This window comes from Clinocottus analis, unplaced genomic scaffold, assembly GCF_023055335.1.
Source record: "Clinocottus analis isolate CAN_PGR_092001 unplaced genomic scaffold, fCliAna1.0.p SCAF_11, whole genome shotgun sequence".
Taxonomy (NCBI): domain Eukaryota; kingdom Metazoa; phylum Chordata; class Actinopteri; order Perciformes; family Cottidae; genus Clinocottus; species Clinocottus analis.
Genome location: NW_027175832.1, coordinates 4680024 through 4697433, shown reverse-complemented (window position 1 = coordinate 4697433; position 17410 = coordinate 4680024). Strand labels below are relative to the sequence as shown.

Genomic DNA, 17410 nt, shown 5'->3' with positions numbered 1-17410 from the left:
AATAATACATTTTTTTTTCAACACCATGAATCAGATATAAGAAATCGGTGTCAGCACTTTGTTTATGACTGTTATTCATTTTTAAATGAATTACTTTTTAAAACAAAGTGAAAATGTGGATGAACTTAACTAGTCATAGATCATAGTTTCATTCAACGTTGATATTCAAAGGTTAAAAGATTCAAAGGATGAATTGAGCACATAGCATCATAAAGTAATCACATCACCAGACATTACGGTACAGTCCACAATCACAAATAAAAAATAGTTTTAACTTTAACAAGGGGGAAAAAACAGGAAGAAGCCTTAGGAAGAGCAACATTAGCTTACTGGAAGACACGGATCAGCAGGCCTGTGTCAGTGTCTCATTGAGGACAGGCAGCCCTCACTGTGGCCTAACAATAATCTAACAGCCTCATGTGTGAATGACGCTATCGTTAGGATCACAGAAACACCATTATCACTACTCGCTGACATCACTCAGCCCAACAGCAATGCAACACCCCCCCCCCCCTCCCCGGCTCACAGACCCCACCGCCCGCCTCCTGCAGCACCGTCATTGTGTACGCCGGTCGGCCCCATTGTCTGTGAGGGGGAATGGTGAACAATGTCGCCAATCTCTGTGCAAACCATGATCCAACACTGCTATTGTGACCTGCCTTTTTCCCCCACTCATCCAGACGAGCTGGTGTTCCCGTGTGATGAGAGGGTGGGTGGGGGTCCTCTGTTCTGCCTGGCACTGGGGGAGGGAATGTAAAGTAAGCAATGTGTGACGCTAGTACAGTCACTGTGGTGATCATGAGTGGCCACATGGACCGGCTGCCCAGCCACAATGTCAACAACGTCATCCCCTCTCGACTGACAGTGAGTATTACAGCGGCATCCCCTGCTTCTCTGTGGCTGGGGTCTTAACTGTTGCTTTGCCTCCAGCAAGAGGTCAAGATAATTCTACCATCAACACTGAGAAGAGTTTCATACCCGAGAGCTCGAGCTAATTAAGTTGACTACGTCATCATTGGAAAACTTTCCTTGAAGCCGGATTACGTGAAGTACGATCTCTTCTCCAGGATGAAGCAACGAGACCCAACAACTGTCGGATCTTTGACACCAGCTCTTGTGATTCTTTGACTAGAATTGCGTGATGGGATGCAGAAGGATGGACAGCAACATTTGACAGTAATATAACAACGAGTACGTTTTCACAGAAGATGAGATGAATATACATCGTGGTGAATAGAAAATCCTCTTTTTCTGCACATTCTCGCGAGGTGCCAGTCTGGTTTGGGGCTGGCTGAGCTGTGATCACCGACCTCCAGTACCTGCCATGCAGACCTTCTACCAGCCCCGCCACCCTCTCCGTCACCCCCCGGGTCTCTTCCTGGACCCCACTCTGCTGCAGCGACGTGTCCTGGAAGACCAAGTGGAGCTGTGGTGGTCCAGAGAGCCACGGCGCTCCCTGCTGTGCTACTGTGCCTCTGTGGCCCTCATACTGGGGCTTGGCCTCAGCGGCGTGGGCCTCCTCTTCACCACCACCAGCCTGTCCGGGGAGTGGCGCCTGGGAGTGGGCACGACCCTCTGTCTCTTGGCCCTGGCCGTTCTGCTCAAGCAGCTTCTCAGCTCTGCCGTCCAGGACATGAACTGTGTGCACAGCTGGCGTAGGATCGACCAGCTGAAGAGCGGCGGCAGGGCTGACCCGGCACTGATGTTAGCCGTGGGGCTGGCGGTGACGCTCTGTGGGACGGTGCTTCTCTGTGTGGCCACAATCGGCGGCCGAGGTCACGACGGCAAGGAGATGCTGGTGTCCAGCCTGGTGCTGATGGCTGCTGGGGCAGCCATGTCTCTAGCCGTAGGGGGATACGGCGTGATCGTCTTCCTGAAAAGAAGAAAGGAGCAGAGGAGGAGGATGATGCTGAGGTTGAGCAGAGCGAGGAGGCTGGGGGGTCGAACTGCCAGGGTGTTCAGTGTCCCAGCGGGACAGATGAGTCAGGCCCAGAGAGAGACTTCCTCCAGCCGGACCAGCCTGATCTGAACGGACTAAAATGAACAAATTCATTCAGAGGAAAAGGATCAAAGAGTCTGTGAAATGAAAGATTTTTCTGGAAATTGTTGAGCAGTTGTAAAGAAAAGAAAGTGAAGCACAGAGATACATTCTGGACAGCATGAGTAGTCTTGGGCTACTCAGCTGCTCGGGTATCTTTACAGTCTTTTTGTTTTCATTTGCATAACAATTTGTACAAGTAAACTTCCGCAGAAGAGTATTGCAAAATAGTTTGTAAATGAAAAGCATATTTTCATCAATGACTCAATCATTACTGTAATTGAAGGACACATCGTCTTCATTCTTTACTGTCTGAATACACCATTGTGATGCATCTGAGTAATTATGGAGGGAAAGAAAGACTCAGTGAGTGTTCAAAAGGGAAGAAAGACACTCTTCTGGCCAACAGTTGAAAATCCTTTAATCGGAAAGAGCTGGGTATCCTTGGTAACATGTCGACGCTGTCTATGCATGAAATAGACATCTGATTCAAGACTTCAACCTCTCGACTTCTTCGTACTTTTGTGTTCCTCTTCAAAGAGCATCATCATTACGTTTGTAACTTCCGAGCACTTCACACCTTTTTCCTTTTTTTTTTCAAAACATCCCTGTGTTGGATAAGTTCTCTGTATTCGTACCACTGACATCCAATGTAATAAAACATAATGTATTTATAAAGTACATTTCCAAGGGAATTATTTATTTAATATACAGAAATGCACTGATTTTTGTATTTTGTAACTTTCTGCACATTCAGACTACAAACTCAATTATAAGGTTTCAATTTGTTTCCCTCTTTATTGATTCACAGCCAAATAAAATCAACCAAACACTCGACACTTGAATATGAATAGTTTAGGTTATCAACATGTATCATTAGCAGGTACAAACAAGCAAGACTTTACTTATCTTCTTTGGGAAAATAGACACAAATAGGACAAAACTAATGAAAAAACAGTCGTCAAAACGTTGCCTCAGTCCAATCAGGGTTGAAGAGATATAATCTAATGTGCAAGATCGTCTCTTTTCATTCACTGAATCAGCGATCCTGCACCCAGCCTAAGTATAACATGTACAACTGTACTCAAAGACAAGCAGTAACATTTTTCAGAAATTCTATCTACGTCTGTTTATATTTTTTTTAACAGAAAAAAAGAGAAATTCTGATTCACAAATTGGTTCCGCCTCTCTTTCTCTCTTTTCTTTTTATTTACTTTTCTTTTAAATTAAACAACATGAGACTTTTTTTTAGGTGAACTCACTTATAGGTGTTCATATGGAAGGTGTAAGATTTGCAATCACTGCTTTTCTGGCAACTGTCAATCACAATCTCCTTCCTCTATCGCAACAATTATTTCATCTTATTTGTCAATCAGCTTGACGAAGTCTCCCTTCATCTAATCACGCTATAGTGAACTCAAGATCATCGTCGCTGTCTTCCTCCTCCTCCTCATCTTCCTCCTCTTCGCATCTCTCGGCCCTTTCTTTCTCACTGGCCTGGATGTAGTTATCCTCGATGAAGCCGTCGTCGTCATCGTCCGGCCGTCTGGACGTGCCTCCGGTCCCACCCATCTGACCAAACTCATTGTGCGGGTAGGGCGGCTCGTCCTGGCCGTACTGGCTGACGCCGTCGGCCTCCAGGAGCAGGGAGTGTCTGTAGCTGGCCAAAAAGCGATGGAAGAGACGAAACTTGACGGTCATCACGATGAGGACTGAGATGGTGAGGACGGTGCCCAGTCCTGCAGCCATATAGGACCACGCCAGCGACTTTGAGCTCTCGGCTGGATCGACGGCCTCTGGGTACACAGCAGTAAAAAAAAAAAAGACTTTACAGCATCTACAAACAGTGCTGTTTCCTGTAAGAGCGGAGTTATAGAGTTCAAAGTTCCCCCAACACACCTGGTTGTAAATAGTTGGATGACGGTAAAGTTGATCTTACTTTTAATTGCAGAACTGTTTCTGTTGGCGTCTTCTTCTAACTCCATCAGAAGATGTCTCTGAGGGCCTTCGTGTGCCCCGACATCTGAGATAGTGGCCTGATGTGCTTCTCTGATAAAAGCTCCACAGAGAATGAACACCACAAAGAGGATGCAGCTCCCCCGGCCCATCTCTGCGTCCTGAGGGGAGAGCAAGTCATGAAGCGATTACATCAACTGAGAATCATGGGATGGAAATGGCGGGGGTTGCCTACAAAGAAAATATGTGACACCTAAGATCAGCGAACACTATGCAGGGGAACGCCAAGGGGAAAAAAAATATACCCACTTGGGGATTTCATGCCTCATCCCTTGTATTGCATCAGGAAGAGATATTTTCGCAGCCATTGTAGAGAGAGAGGAACAATCAGAGCAACCAACAATGTACACATGGTATTGTCAGTATTGTAGTGGTGTGGTAATGTATGGCTGATGAAATGTCCTGACACCTGCAGTGAGGATAACATGTTTTATATTTCAAGGCCAATAAACCTTTAATAACCAGTGTCTTGCTGCTATCGATACACTTGAAACTGACGATGGAACATTTGAGGGTTAACATGCTCCGATTTGATTCGACACATTTTTTATTTTAGATACCGTCTTTTCTGTTTTCTGTTTCCTTTCATAAAATGTAATTCCATTTACACTGTTTACTACATTGGATTTTGAAGATTTGCTTAGACTTTCGTTACCTTCTACATCAGCGGCGTCCAAACCTTTTTGATTGTGAGTCATGTACAAAACAGTACAGCCGAACACTGTCAGATAATCTGTGTTTCTAGACCAGAAAGATTTTCACTTAACTATACTACACAACTCTACTGAACAGTTAAATGTTTAATATTATGTCAGTTTATGTGTACTATGTCGGTATCTGGTGTTCTTATAACTTAACACTTTCAAACGAGTGCATGGCCTGAGTGACCGTCGTATGATGATGTGTGTGAATCTGTAAATAAGTAAAGTTAAAACGAGCAGAAATAACCAAACACCAATATTGCTTTATGTTCATGGCCGAAGAAAACATTTTTAAAAAATGACGATCCAAATGTGAATGGAAGATGTAAATCTAAACGTTTCATATAAAGATGTGACAAGCAGAGTTGGTTTCTTTGCCGAAAGCTGAAGAAAAGTTATAATTTACTTGATAATATTCATCTCTAACTATTAAACGATTGGACGACAGTTGGTCGCTGTTTGGCCCCTGAGATCTACATAGTGATACATCACCATTGTTGATATAATCGTTAATGATCACAACCTTTTGTTTTGGGTAATCAGAACCCTGGAATATCAGCAATAAGAGTAAGAGTTTGTTTTAAAAAGCTGGCGAATCCATAATCCATGAGCAGGTGCCTTCACCCACCAATAAAACAAATGAACTTGAACAAAAACCTTAATCTTTGTGTTTAGGTATTCCCCTTTCACACAGGAAAAAGTCACATGGTTTAGGAGAGCTGATTTTCCAGGTCTGGGCCAATGTCCATGATTATGAACCGCTTACTAATTAACTATGTTTAGTTGTACAGATGCTAATCCTAAATCTAGAGAGCAGAAATACAGCATATCCATACCACATAGTTTGGCTGAATGTATTTCCTTTTCGGCAACATTCCACTCGCAAAATAAAACATGCATCTGGTGACGCAGGTGTCATGTTAGCTGTGTCCTATGACTATGACTAGTCATAGGACAACAACAGACCCATAATGTCTCACCTACATTACAGACGTACACATACTGTCAATTTACACAATTTACAACAACAACAACACACACACGCACACACACACATAAGTCTAAAAGGACTTACCTGTATCTAAATACGAAAACTGACAGAGTGGATGTACTGTGTCACCTCCACTTGACTTTTAACTGCTGTTTTTGTCTTCCTCTTGTGAAAATATGTAGAGACTTGCGGAGCAAAGGTTGCAGGACATACCATAATATCACCCTTCCGGTAACACGGCCTTAAGACAGAGATGTTAATGAGTAACTTTATTAGGTTTTCCATTTCTCCTCTCAATTCCTATTTCACAGGAGTGAAAACTAGAATTGTGAGTATTACTACAAGGTGCTTGATATTTCTACAATTTACTCTTTCAAAATAAAAGCCATTAGTGTCTATACAAAAAAAAATAAGAATTCAGCGACATGGACAAATGAAGCCTTTTGCTAAACTGTCACCATTGTTGCATCTGTGCTCTGAGGCCAGATAGTGTCACTATAATCACATAAGACACATATGAAACAGGAGCAGTCCATGTAGTCGACATGCCGTATGCGCACAGAATGAAAATACTTCAGATAAAAAATGTTGTTTTTTCAATGCTTCACTTGAAGAAAAATACATTCTTGAACTATTTCTCATCATTGGGCCTCTTCAAATGAGCACTGACATGAATGCAGGTGGCTTCGTTCTGGTTTATCATTATTCAACATTCAACAACCTTAATTTTTTCTGTGTATACAAATTGTTCAACCTGTGATGAAACGCTTCACGGAGGAGCAGTGACTGGATGTGTCCTTTAGTGAGACACTAGTAAGAACACCAGGAAAGAGTGAAGTGGAGATGTTTGAGTTCAAAACTCAGAAAAATACCAGCTTTTATGTTTTCAAAAACTGCAGCTATTTTACACATTGTAGCGGAAAAAATCTGTATTTTCCTTCCATGGCTGTTGCAGAGACCCTAATTCATGACTTTAGTTTTGGTCTCCATTGTATGGGTTTGTTGTCAGGCCTGCCCCAGGCAAGTACTAACCGACTTCAAGTGGAGCAGAACACTGCAACTAAAGCTTTCACCATGTCACCCACATTGTGACTTCCCTTCATTGGCTCCCCATCCCAACAGATCAGACTGCCTCTGAGTGTAAATCGACACGCCCACTTCCTACTTGTCTGATCTGCCCAATCAGGACTCTCCGCTCCTGTCTGCACCCAGAGTTCAAAAGAAGTCAGCTGTCTGCAGACCCTCCCCTGCTCGTCCAGGGGCGTCGGACTACCCACCCTGAGCACTTGTGAACACAAATCACTTGAGCACTCTGAACCATTAAATTCATCTCCTGGTGCAATATCTACTACAATTAAGTATGTTTAAGTATTTTGATACAATTCTTTTATTCCATCTGTATATTTTCATTCCATAATTTTGTTTTATTACCGTTCTACTGTTTATTTATATGACTTGATTTTTTAAATAGTATTAACTTGTGAGCAGTGCTGCTGTAATCCTGTAATTTCCCCCACTGTGGGACTAATAAAGGATTTATTTAATCTTATCCCCAGAAAGAAAAGCAAGGCGACACTCCCTTCTTTTTCTGAACATTTCTCTGCTTTTAAGAAGAAGAAAGTTTATTTGTGATATATATATAAATTGAATCCATTCATATCAATAAAGGCGCAGAGTGCTGCTGAAAGGCGCATGGGAAAAGGCACTGCTGGGATTCGAACCCAGGATCTCCTGTTTACTAAACAGGCGCTTTAACCAACTAAGCCACAGCACCATGTCATGTGACCTTACGTCGTTGATTAGTCCCAACTTTTCTAAATAATTAAGCAGCTGTACTACTAATAATACTAGCAAAGAAGCCTTTAATGACAGCGCTTCTTAAATTGTGTATAGTGCATTCATACTTTATTCAACCCCAGATTACATTTAATGTAAAAAAAAAAAAAAAAAAAGGAAGTTGATTTGTGGTCACAATACTTTATTACACAATACGTAATTTTTACTTGAGCTTGTGGTGTGGTATCTTTTTACATGTTATGATATAGATCTTATTTAAAAGACTGTTGAAACTGATGGAAATAGATTGAAATTAGATACAGTGGAGTTCAAGAATAAAATGTTCATTGATCAGAAACTGTAAAAAGTACATTTACTCTGCATCGCCCACACAACACAGTAATTTACATTACTGTGTTGTGTTTTTATGATGACCTACATTCTTTGTATGTCAATATTTCATCTGTTTTTTCATTAATCAAATTTAATTGGTGTCGTGAGGGACAGTTTAGAGCTTTGACACGCTCATATTGTTTATAAACCAGAACCGACCCAGCTTAAGTGGCCTGCTCCCAGTCCTGCCATAATGTCAGACATATGCAAAGAGCTTAATGCATATTAATTTGCATACCACTGCAATTTCCATATGCCAATTCTCATCACTCTATCATTACCGTAGCTTGATACATGAACACATGCATGTAATTGAAAGCATAATAGATGCTGCAGGAGGTTCTTCAAGTGTCTCTATTTAAAAAATACAACTTGTATTTTATGTGCATATTAGTGTGCTGCTAGAATGACCCAATTATAATCCATTAAGCTTTCTCTGTCGCGGTCATTGTCAGACCCACAACTGAAGCTAAACAACATTGGTGATTACAAACCTACAGTGTGCTTGAGCGGAAACATTATGAGAGGACACATTAGATTATTGTCGTTATGAGAAAAAAGTATGCTCATTTTCAGGTTTACAATTATATGTTGGGGTTTCTACAAGAACGTGGTCACATGGTTACATGCAAAAGACATGTTATGTGTCTCATACAATCTCTCTGAATATAACTGTATTGAATGCCATTTGTTCACAAATATAAAAGTTGTGATGAACAGTTCTAATTATGTCCAAAAAGATAAGTGAGCGGTGTATCGATAAATTACAGAACCTTCAATCTCCTGCATTGGTTTTATAATCTTACGGCTGGTTCTCCGTTGTGTGATAGTAAGAACCTGTAATAGAGAGATGGCAATACACCTATCACTGTACATCAGAGTGGTGGACTAAAAGGGGCGTGTCTCTTCACGAGGAGCTAAATCTGAACGTCTTGTTAAATCACGTCTTCTGATCTGTGCAACCCGCAAAAAAACGGACTGGGTTTTCTTGTTTCGCAGTTTGTGGATTTTCAGGCACTTCAGATACCCTCATGTATATTCACCAGCACAGGAACAAAATGTTTTAATGACACGCCGAAGGCTAGTGAGATCATACTGTGATGTGTGATCAAAGCTGTTTTGTTGTCAGTGTCAACCTTTATACCAAACTTCTTGCACCTTTACATTTTCAGAAGGCTCTATATCTGCAGAGAAAGATCAAGAACCAAACGCAGAACTACATGCGACATTCAGTCACACTGATCCGACTAATCTCTTCCTTTTCAACTATTCAACGAGAATATGGCGGCTTTAAAGTGCAGGGAAAAAGAGATAGAAAAAAATGTTTATTATCAGAGGAGCTCAGCTGGATGTGTTTAACACAAACTCGACCAACACCAGCTTAGCGTTAGAGAAACCTTAAATTTAATAAATGATTTTTAACTCATCTTTAGCTGTAACTAGTTTGGTGATTTTGAACCGTCTTTCAGTAAAGATCAACATCGCTGCATAAAAATCAGAAAACGTCTTTTGATTCACATTTTATTGATGCTCTTTCAAGCACTGTATCAATAAATCACTTTGCACATTCATGGAATGTACGTTGGGACATGATGTGAATATATATTTTTAACCCGCAGCCTTTTTGTTCTCTTACTTACATCCATTGAAATGTACGTGTGCATAATACAGTTGTTTACTGCACAGCTTTGTGCTGACATTTACAAATTCATCAATAACAGAAACTTAATTCCCCCAGACCGTTGTCAAATATGGCAGCAGTTGATATTTTGTAAAAAAAACAAAAAAAAACAGATTTTGACATTCAAAACTAAGAACAATTTGTGTTTGTTTTTTTTACAACAAATATACAAGCAAAATGTATTCACCAGTACAAGACTCTTTGAATGGGTTAATGAACGCTGAAGCAAGAAGTTACAAAAACAAGGGCACTTGAATATTTTGAGAAGGAATTGCCTCGATCCATAGATTCATAGACAGAAATGCAGCTTTGGGGCTCAGTGTCTCACTGAAGGACGCCTCCGCCCACTGCTCCTCCATGTAGCATGTCTCGACTCATGACAACGAGAAGCGCAGCATTAGAATGAGCTGCAGAGAGAATGAAGTGCTGGAATAACTACAATTTAACATACAGAGAAATTATAATGAGCGTGAATAACAACCTAGAACGAGGCCCTCTGCCTTCATAAGTAACACTGTGAAGCAATATAGCTCAAGCTAAAATGATGGTGTAACTTTTGATGACACTGCAAGTTATACAGTGTAATAATGCCATTTACCAGATGTGTTTTAAGGGCAGTTCATATTTCCAAGTCTGTAGTAAAACAGTATAAGACAAGACCAGCTTGAAAAAAATGATAAAGTATCCTTTAAGTTGGTTAGTTTGGAATTATCTAAAAAAAATAGAGTGAAAAAGGTCAAAATGCATTGTGTTTGTCCTAAAAAACAACATTCACCTTCATATGGAAATACACACTGAATAACTTCAGATCAAAGTTTCGAATACATCAAATACATATATATCTTCCATCACTATTGGAAAAAGCTAAAAAGCAAAAGCTGATCTGGATTTCTTTTTTTTTCGCCACACAACATTATAGACACACATGAAACTGAACATCCTGAGTAGAAACACTACGCTTCCCAGTTATACTAACACACTAGTCTCTTCCAAGATGGTAGATAATTAGTTCCATATGCTCTGGATTACTGCTGCACAGTGCTGCGTGTTGAAACGCTGCAGTCACAAGCACGAGAGAGCTCAGTGTGGTAAATTGAAGCACGGTTTTTCAGAGCCTTCATTGTGCACACCCAGAGTTAATATCCTTAACCTCAATGACCTTTTGGCTGCCACCATTCCTCTTCGCGTCCCAGCCGCCCCCTGTGAACAAAGGCCGCCTGCAGGGTCACTGACTGTTCTCTGGTCTGATTAACCTTTTTTTTTTATGTCTGTCAGCGGCCTATGTAGGATTTTCCACTTTCATGCCGATGGCGGTAGCGGAGAAACACCTCTGGAACAGGATCTCGGGGTCTGGCGGCTGGTTATCACAATCCAACTTCCTGCTCAGGAAGAGTTTTCTAAATCCCTGCGGACCGGAGACACAGGTCGCTCTCCCAGGAGTAGGACCGGCACTGGGATCTGCTGAAAAGAACAAAGGCAGAGGCAAACTATTTTAAGATCTGTCCTGTGCACCTCGCAGACACTAAACGAGAACGGGTCATTTAAGACCTAAAAATTGTTGCAATTTTCTCTGAATGGGAAGGATTTCAATAAGAGCACATTTTAATGAGCATTCCTTTTCCAGTAAGAGTCTTTATAATCCCATCATTAATTAGTGTCTTGGCCTTCTTACAGTCATGTCAATATCAATAATGCATATTAAACTGAATTGAATGACATTTTAGGAAAGCACACACACACACACACACACACACACACACTAACCTGGTGCTCTGAGGGGTAGGCCGTTGTCAAGACGACTGGGTTTGGTGGCGATAAAGAGGTAGCAGAGGACGCATACAGTGATGAGGAATGCAAGAAGGACGACTGCTGCAATGGAAAGACCAACCAGAGCGCCGATACTGAGAGGAGAGGAGACGAGGAGAGAACACGAGGAGAGGACACAGGGAGATAGGAGAACAGGAAGAGTGAAGACAAGGAGATGGGAGAGATGAAGAGAGGAGAAGAGCAGAGGAAAGGAAAGGAAAGGAAAATCAGAGACAAAAGGAGTAGAAGTTAAGAGAAGAGAAGGAGGAGTGGACAGGAGAGAACAATTTGAGAGGGGAATAAAATATATTTTTTTTAAAAAAGCAACTCAGAGGTAGAAGAGGAAGAGAGAAGAGGAGAATAAGGGACAAGGAGAGAGAAGACATATATAAATAATTTCGGAGTAGAAGATATATAGACATATAGATATATAGACATAAAATACCTGGAATCCTTGTGGTAACTTTTATGCATGTATTTTTATCCAGAAATATCATTATGGAGTGACTGTATATTAAGATAAGGTTGGGATGGATACAAACTATTTTGAAACGATCGAATGTTTAATCACAAGAGAATGAGAGAGTCAGGGTTTGAAATAGATGCTGATGCTGCTGCTGATGCTGCTGCTGCTGCACATTCCTGGATAGTTAACAACGTTGCCGTCGCAGTAAAAAAAAAAAAAAAAAACTCACCTGTTGAACATGAAAGGATGCGACTGCGCAACAACATCCGCACAAGTCAAACCGTAGACAACAACGAACAATAACACGAGGGGAAACCAACATTGCCCTCACCTCAGCCACCACATGTATCCGTAATCGTAGGGGAAAAAACTATTGGGATCATCGCAGCAATACTTGACATCATTGAATCCGCAGCAGAAGAGAGCGGCAATCGCGTTGCCCGGTCTGGGGCACGAGAACGCGTCCACGAGCACGCCGTCCGCGCTGGAGTAGCTGCTGCACTCAGCGCTCATGCTGCAGCAGGAGAAGAAGAAAAAAAACACTTCTTATGCCGAGATTAAAGTGAAGAGGAAGAAGAAGAAGAAGAAGAAGATCCCGCAGCCTGGAAGAGAAGTTGCTGTGTTTTCCATCAACTCAGTGTTCCTCAGAAGCGACAGGAGGACGGTGGTCTGAATTTTGAAATAAGAAAAAAACTGGAGCGCTCTCTCTCTCTCTCTCTAGCTCTCTCTCGCTCTCTCTCTCTCTCTCTCTCTCTCTCTCTCTCTCTCTCTCTCTCTCTCTCTCTCTCTCTCTCTCTCTCTCTCTCTCTCTCTAAGTTGCAACAAGGTCAACAACAGATGCTCTGCCCCTGCACGAAGCCTTGGTGTTGATGTTTCTCTAAACTGTGCTTAAACGTAGGTGCAGAGTATGGAGGTATGAAGGTAGATAGATTTGTGTCTATTACGCAAACAACAGCAAAAAAAATTCTGTGAGCAAATTTCTCGTTTGGAAGTAAATTATGGAGCGCAGTGGATGACCGGTCAGGCTCACAGACATCTGCTTTTGGAAGACTGACAAACAAAACAAAGAAAATGTTCTGTGACTGTGCTTGATTTGTAATTATTTAAAAGTGCACTTGTTTTAGAACAAGCACATTAGATGTGCATCAAGTTTATCAATAGGAGAATTGAGGTCTGTTGAAGGTCCCGTTCAAAAGAAGAGGAATCCACGGTGGGGTTTGACCTTCAGCTGATAAGGAGCAAGGTTTTTTTTACACTGTGGAGTTCAAAAGGTGCATTATAACCATTGTTGCTATAGTTGAGATAGAAAGGTAGAATTCACAAAAGGGCGAATCAGCCCAAGGATTTACTGTAAGGCCCTGGAGCCATAGTGTAGTATTCATTCACTCCTTCATTCCTTCTGCTTTCAGGCTATTAAATGTCTTATTCTGTGTGTACGTGTGCGTGTGTGTGTGTGTGTGAGAGAGAGAGAGAGAGAGAGAGAGAGAGAGAGAGAGAGAGAGAGAGAGAGAGAGGGAGGGATAGACGGAGGGAGAGAGAGAGAGGGAGGAAGGAAGAGACAAGGAGAGAGAGGGAGAGAGAGGGAGAGGGAGAGAGGGAGAGGGAGAAGGAGAGGGAGAAGGATAAATGTGCTTGGAGATTTTAATGAGACCTCGTTGCTCCAGGATCAGGATAACGAGACAGAGGGGAACATCTTCTGCCTCCTTACATCAGATTCCTCCACAAAAAACATCATTGGTGTGAAATGTTGCTTGAGACTTAATAAATATGAATAATATAATCCTTTAAAATTAGGGAACAGGGTAAAGATATAGTAAAAAAAAAAAAAAAAAAAATCGTAGGAAACAGAAGATTGAAGCTGGTGAGACGAGAACGGATTCAGCAGTGAAGCCGCGGAAACACACGGCCACACAAGTCAACTCGATTTACACATTCTGGATTGTCTTTATGTCAGAAAGGGGCGTCAGAACAAAAGCTATAACAGGAATCCCATCAGTCAGACCTTTGCTGGATTTATGAGCAAAAAGACTTTGGATGCACGCAGCAGTTAGTCAATGAGAATGATATTTCCTGCCATTCAATACAATGTCATCCATCATCAGGCACAGGAACATTGTGACAGTCACAGAAGAGAACAAAAAGAACATTTAGGACAAATTAAAAAGATAGGAGGATCAGATCAGTCAGATAGAGTTCCTCTCAGTCAGATATATGTGCCAGTGTGTCAGGACTACGTTTATTTAGGCTGTTGTGAATGAAATCAACTGCACCGCGACAGCCCAACAGGCGGCGACCACACTCATTCTCGCTCTCAGTTTAGCATGCAAAAGTGCCCAAATCTGCAAAAATGTTGCCCTGGGATGATATGTAGTGGAATATGTTGAGGCATGCAGCAGATGACCTGTGGATGTTGGCCATGTCTGCCCTGTTTAAATGAATGAAGAACACACCAGGCCTGACTGCTCGCTCTAATCCCAGATTATCTCTGCCAGTCCAATCCAGAAACAGGGAAAAATTGGCAGGAGAAAACGGATTATTTGACAGTGGCGGGGAATTGTGGAAGGTTGTTCATAAATATGACTCACACCCTTCACACACAGACATGCAAATTCAGCGTCCACGTCTCAGTCTGATGTCCGTTGTCTCATCACGTGTTCATTTATGTGGGAGTAGAGTATCACACCCGAAAAGCACAATTCAACTCCCTGAACTGAAGCCTTTTGTCAGTGAATGTGCTTCACACTCGCTCTGCTCTGCTCAATTCTTCATGCTGAATTTAAAATAGAATTCAAATCTCCTTCATTGAAGTTGTATGCTTTGACATAAGAGAGCTACGGACAAGATAACACACAGGAATTAATATCCATGCCAGTATCTATTGTGTTTCATTCAGCACAAGGAGCAGCGTTGAATGCGGAGACGTTGAATAGTCTGGTTCTGATTCACATCTAAAGTGGCTTTTTTTTTTGGAAATGACATTTTCTGCAGGGACCAAAAATGGCAGTAACGATTAGCCGGCATCTGAGTCCCCCGTCTTTAGCCGCAGACAACATCACATCCTGGAGCCCAGTCAGGGATTACGCAGCGGCCTCGCAGCAGATGTGGCATCTGGGATTACAATTAGAGTAATATCACCCATCATGTGAAAGCTTGTTATGTTAACATAACAGGAGAGCCTCTGGTTTTGCCCGTGTGTCACACGTGGGGCATTGTTGTTAATGGAAATGAACTAAGCTGTTTGCATTGTGAAGGACGTCGATGCAATCAGCGTGATGGAGGTCTGAGAGTGTATGAACTGGGTATCTTGGCTTGCTTTTATTGCGGTATTATTTTTGTCTCTGCTGTCTTCATAACTTCAAGACTCGATCCCTCAACAATTTTCCTCCGATGGTCCCTCTCTTGATTGTCTCCCAAGGTTTTTCATTTAGTTGTCCTCTTCCTCAGTTCATATATCTTCACATCCCTCCTGCATACTTGTGTGTCTTTGTCAAACACAAGCCATCCTTGCTCACTGTTTGGCCTATGTTACAGCCTGTAATAAGATAAGATAATGCTCCATTTGTCCCACAGTGGGGAAATTTGCAGGCTAACAGCAGCAGCGTGGATAGTGCAAATGAACAACACACAGGTAAAAAAAAGTAATAACACAGAAAGATTATAATAAATAACTAAAACACATGAGAAAAATTGATTTAATGGTTGTTTATATTGCACATGGGTTGCACCGATTAATGATAATGCCCAGTGGAATTATATTGCACATGAATTAACAAATTCAGGAGGAATTTGTAAATGTTTTTGGTATCTTGGGAGCATTGTTGGTTGTGCAGTCTGACAGCGGCAGAAAGGAAGGATGCGGGAAGCAGCCCGTCTCTGCCCAGGACCGTAAGAGTGTCCTGCTTAGTGGTAGAGAGCGCCGTCAGGGATAATAGCCGAGCAATCATTCACTTTTCTACCACTACTTTTATTGGATCTTATGGCCACATGTCTGTTTAGTGTCTTCCTGCCGGCAGTCGAGATGCCGCTGCCTCAGCAGAACACTCCATTAGAAACGGATAATGCCACTACAGAGTCCAAAAAGGTCCTCAAGATTGCTCCGCAGATCGAGTCTGCCTTGTCCCTTGTGTGCATTTGTGTTGTCTGTCCAATTCAGATGTTATTTCAGCTGAGCCCTGTATGATTTCACCATCTCGATGTCCATTTCCTCAGTGGTACAGGAGCAGAGTAATAAGTCGCAGCTGTTTTTTTTAAATATTTCAATTCAACAAATTTCAAACGGCAAATTCATGTTTTGAACAAAAAATGTAATACAAATCGGATTAAAACTTATATTAATATACGTGGCATTTGGCGAAATGTTAATAGTGAACATATCAGTAATTTCCGGTCTTGCTATCTACAACTTGTTCAACATTTTACCCAACCAGAAGGAAGAACAGACTGCAGTCTTTAGAGGCCCTAATTAAACACCCTGCAATGGACCTAAAGAGCTGTTTATCCTTACAAACACACAGCAAAGCCCACCAACACAACGCAACAACAGTAACGATACAATTAATCCCAAAGTTACTGTATCCTGTGTGCCATCTCTTTCCATTTACATACAAAAATGTCTCTATTCTATAAATACTTTCAGCACTGTGTAGGTAGTGGACCGCTAAGCGCTGTGGAAGAGCTCTAAGAAATATCAATGACCTTCAGTGTGAGTTCTAAAGATTTATAAAAGCCTGCCGTAAATGTGTCTGAGTGCTTATTTCTGTGTGTACCTTCGTTTGCTGTACCTGTGTGGAAAAAGGCAGCAACTCACCAGGATTGTAAGTTGATCATTTATTTACTTGACATCACTTGAGCGATTTTTTTTTCTTCTTCTTTTTCTATTTTTTTGTGGTCTGGAACAATCCGCTGTCCAATTGTTCAAAGAGCTCTTTAATCCTGCCTTAAATCTGAGTCGTGCAGCACAGCCTAATAGGATCGTAGTATTAACCCTGATGACAATACCACCAGCTGTCGCAGAGCCCCCTGTTGGCCACCAGGAGAAATGTGTGTGTGTGTGGAGGGGGGGGGGTTAGCAGACAGTGGGAGGTGTCTGATAGAGAGAGAGAGAGAGAGAGAGAGAGAAAGAGAGAGAGAGAGAGAGAGAGAGAGAGAGAGAGAGAGAGAGAGAGAGAGAGAGACACACAGATAGACAGAGATCGAGAGTGTGTGGTGCGTTTAGTCTCATGTGGAATAATCAAGGAAGCTGTTCGGAGGAGGAACGCAGAAACTCATGAAGTCCTTTGTTTTTGGACGACTACCTCTCGATTCATATTTTCACTCCCTTCCCTCGTTCCCCTCAGTTAACCAAATTCCAACTTCTTTTTTCTTCCTTTAAACTTTTTCTCTCTCATTGGTTTCTTCTCTCTATCCCACCTCCTCCTCCATCAGTCTGCATCCATCTAACTTGGCCCACCTGCCGCCGAAACACTTTTCTCTTTCCTCCGGAGCGGCGGCGGCGGCTGTTGGCCCTCTGCTGGCTCTATATGGCTGAATAAGTGGGAAATAA

At 42.0% G+C, this 17410-nt stretch overlaps 2 protein-coding genes and 1 non-coding gene across 3 annotated transcripts; 1 reads left to right on the top strand and 2 right to left on the bottom strand.

Moving 5' to 3' along the window:
- Positions 1–1049: 1049 nt before the first annotated feature.
- Positions 1050–2135, top strand: tmem125b (transmembrane protein 125b). The gene has a single exon (XM_068571438.1). The coding sequence runs from the start codon at positions 1325–1327 to the stop codon at positions 2027–2029; it is 705 nt and encodes a 234-aa protein (XP_068427539.1). The 5' UTR covers positions 1050–1324; the 3' UTR covers positions 2030–2135.
- Positions 2136–7446: 5311 nt separating this feature from the next.
- Positions 7447–7520, bottom strand: trnat-agu (transfer RNA threonine (anticodon AGU)). The gene has a single exon. It is a non-coding gene; the product is annotated as a tRNA-Thr (tRNA).
- A 3259-nt stretch (positions 7521–10779) lies between these two features.
- LOC137782313 (protein shisa-like-2A) lies at positions 10780–12381 on the bottom strand. The gene is made up of 3 exons (XM_068571548.1): positions 12200–12381; positions 11361–11497; positions 10780–11054 (listed from the first exon to the last, which is right to left on the bottom strand). Exons 1-3 carry the CDS (start codon positions 12379–12381, stop codon positions 10876–10878), a joined length of 498 nt encoding a protein of 165 aa, XP_068427649.1. The 3' UTR covers positions 10780–10875.
- Positions 12382–17410: the final 5029 nt, after the last annotated feature.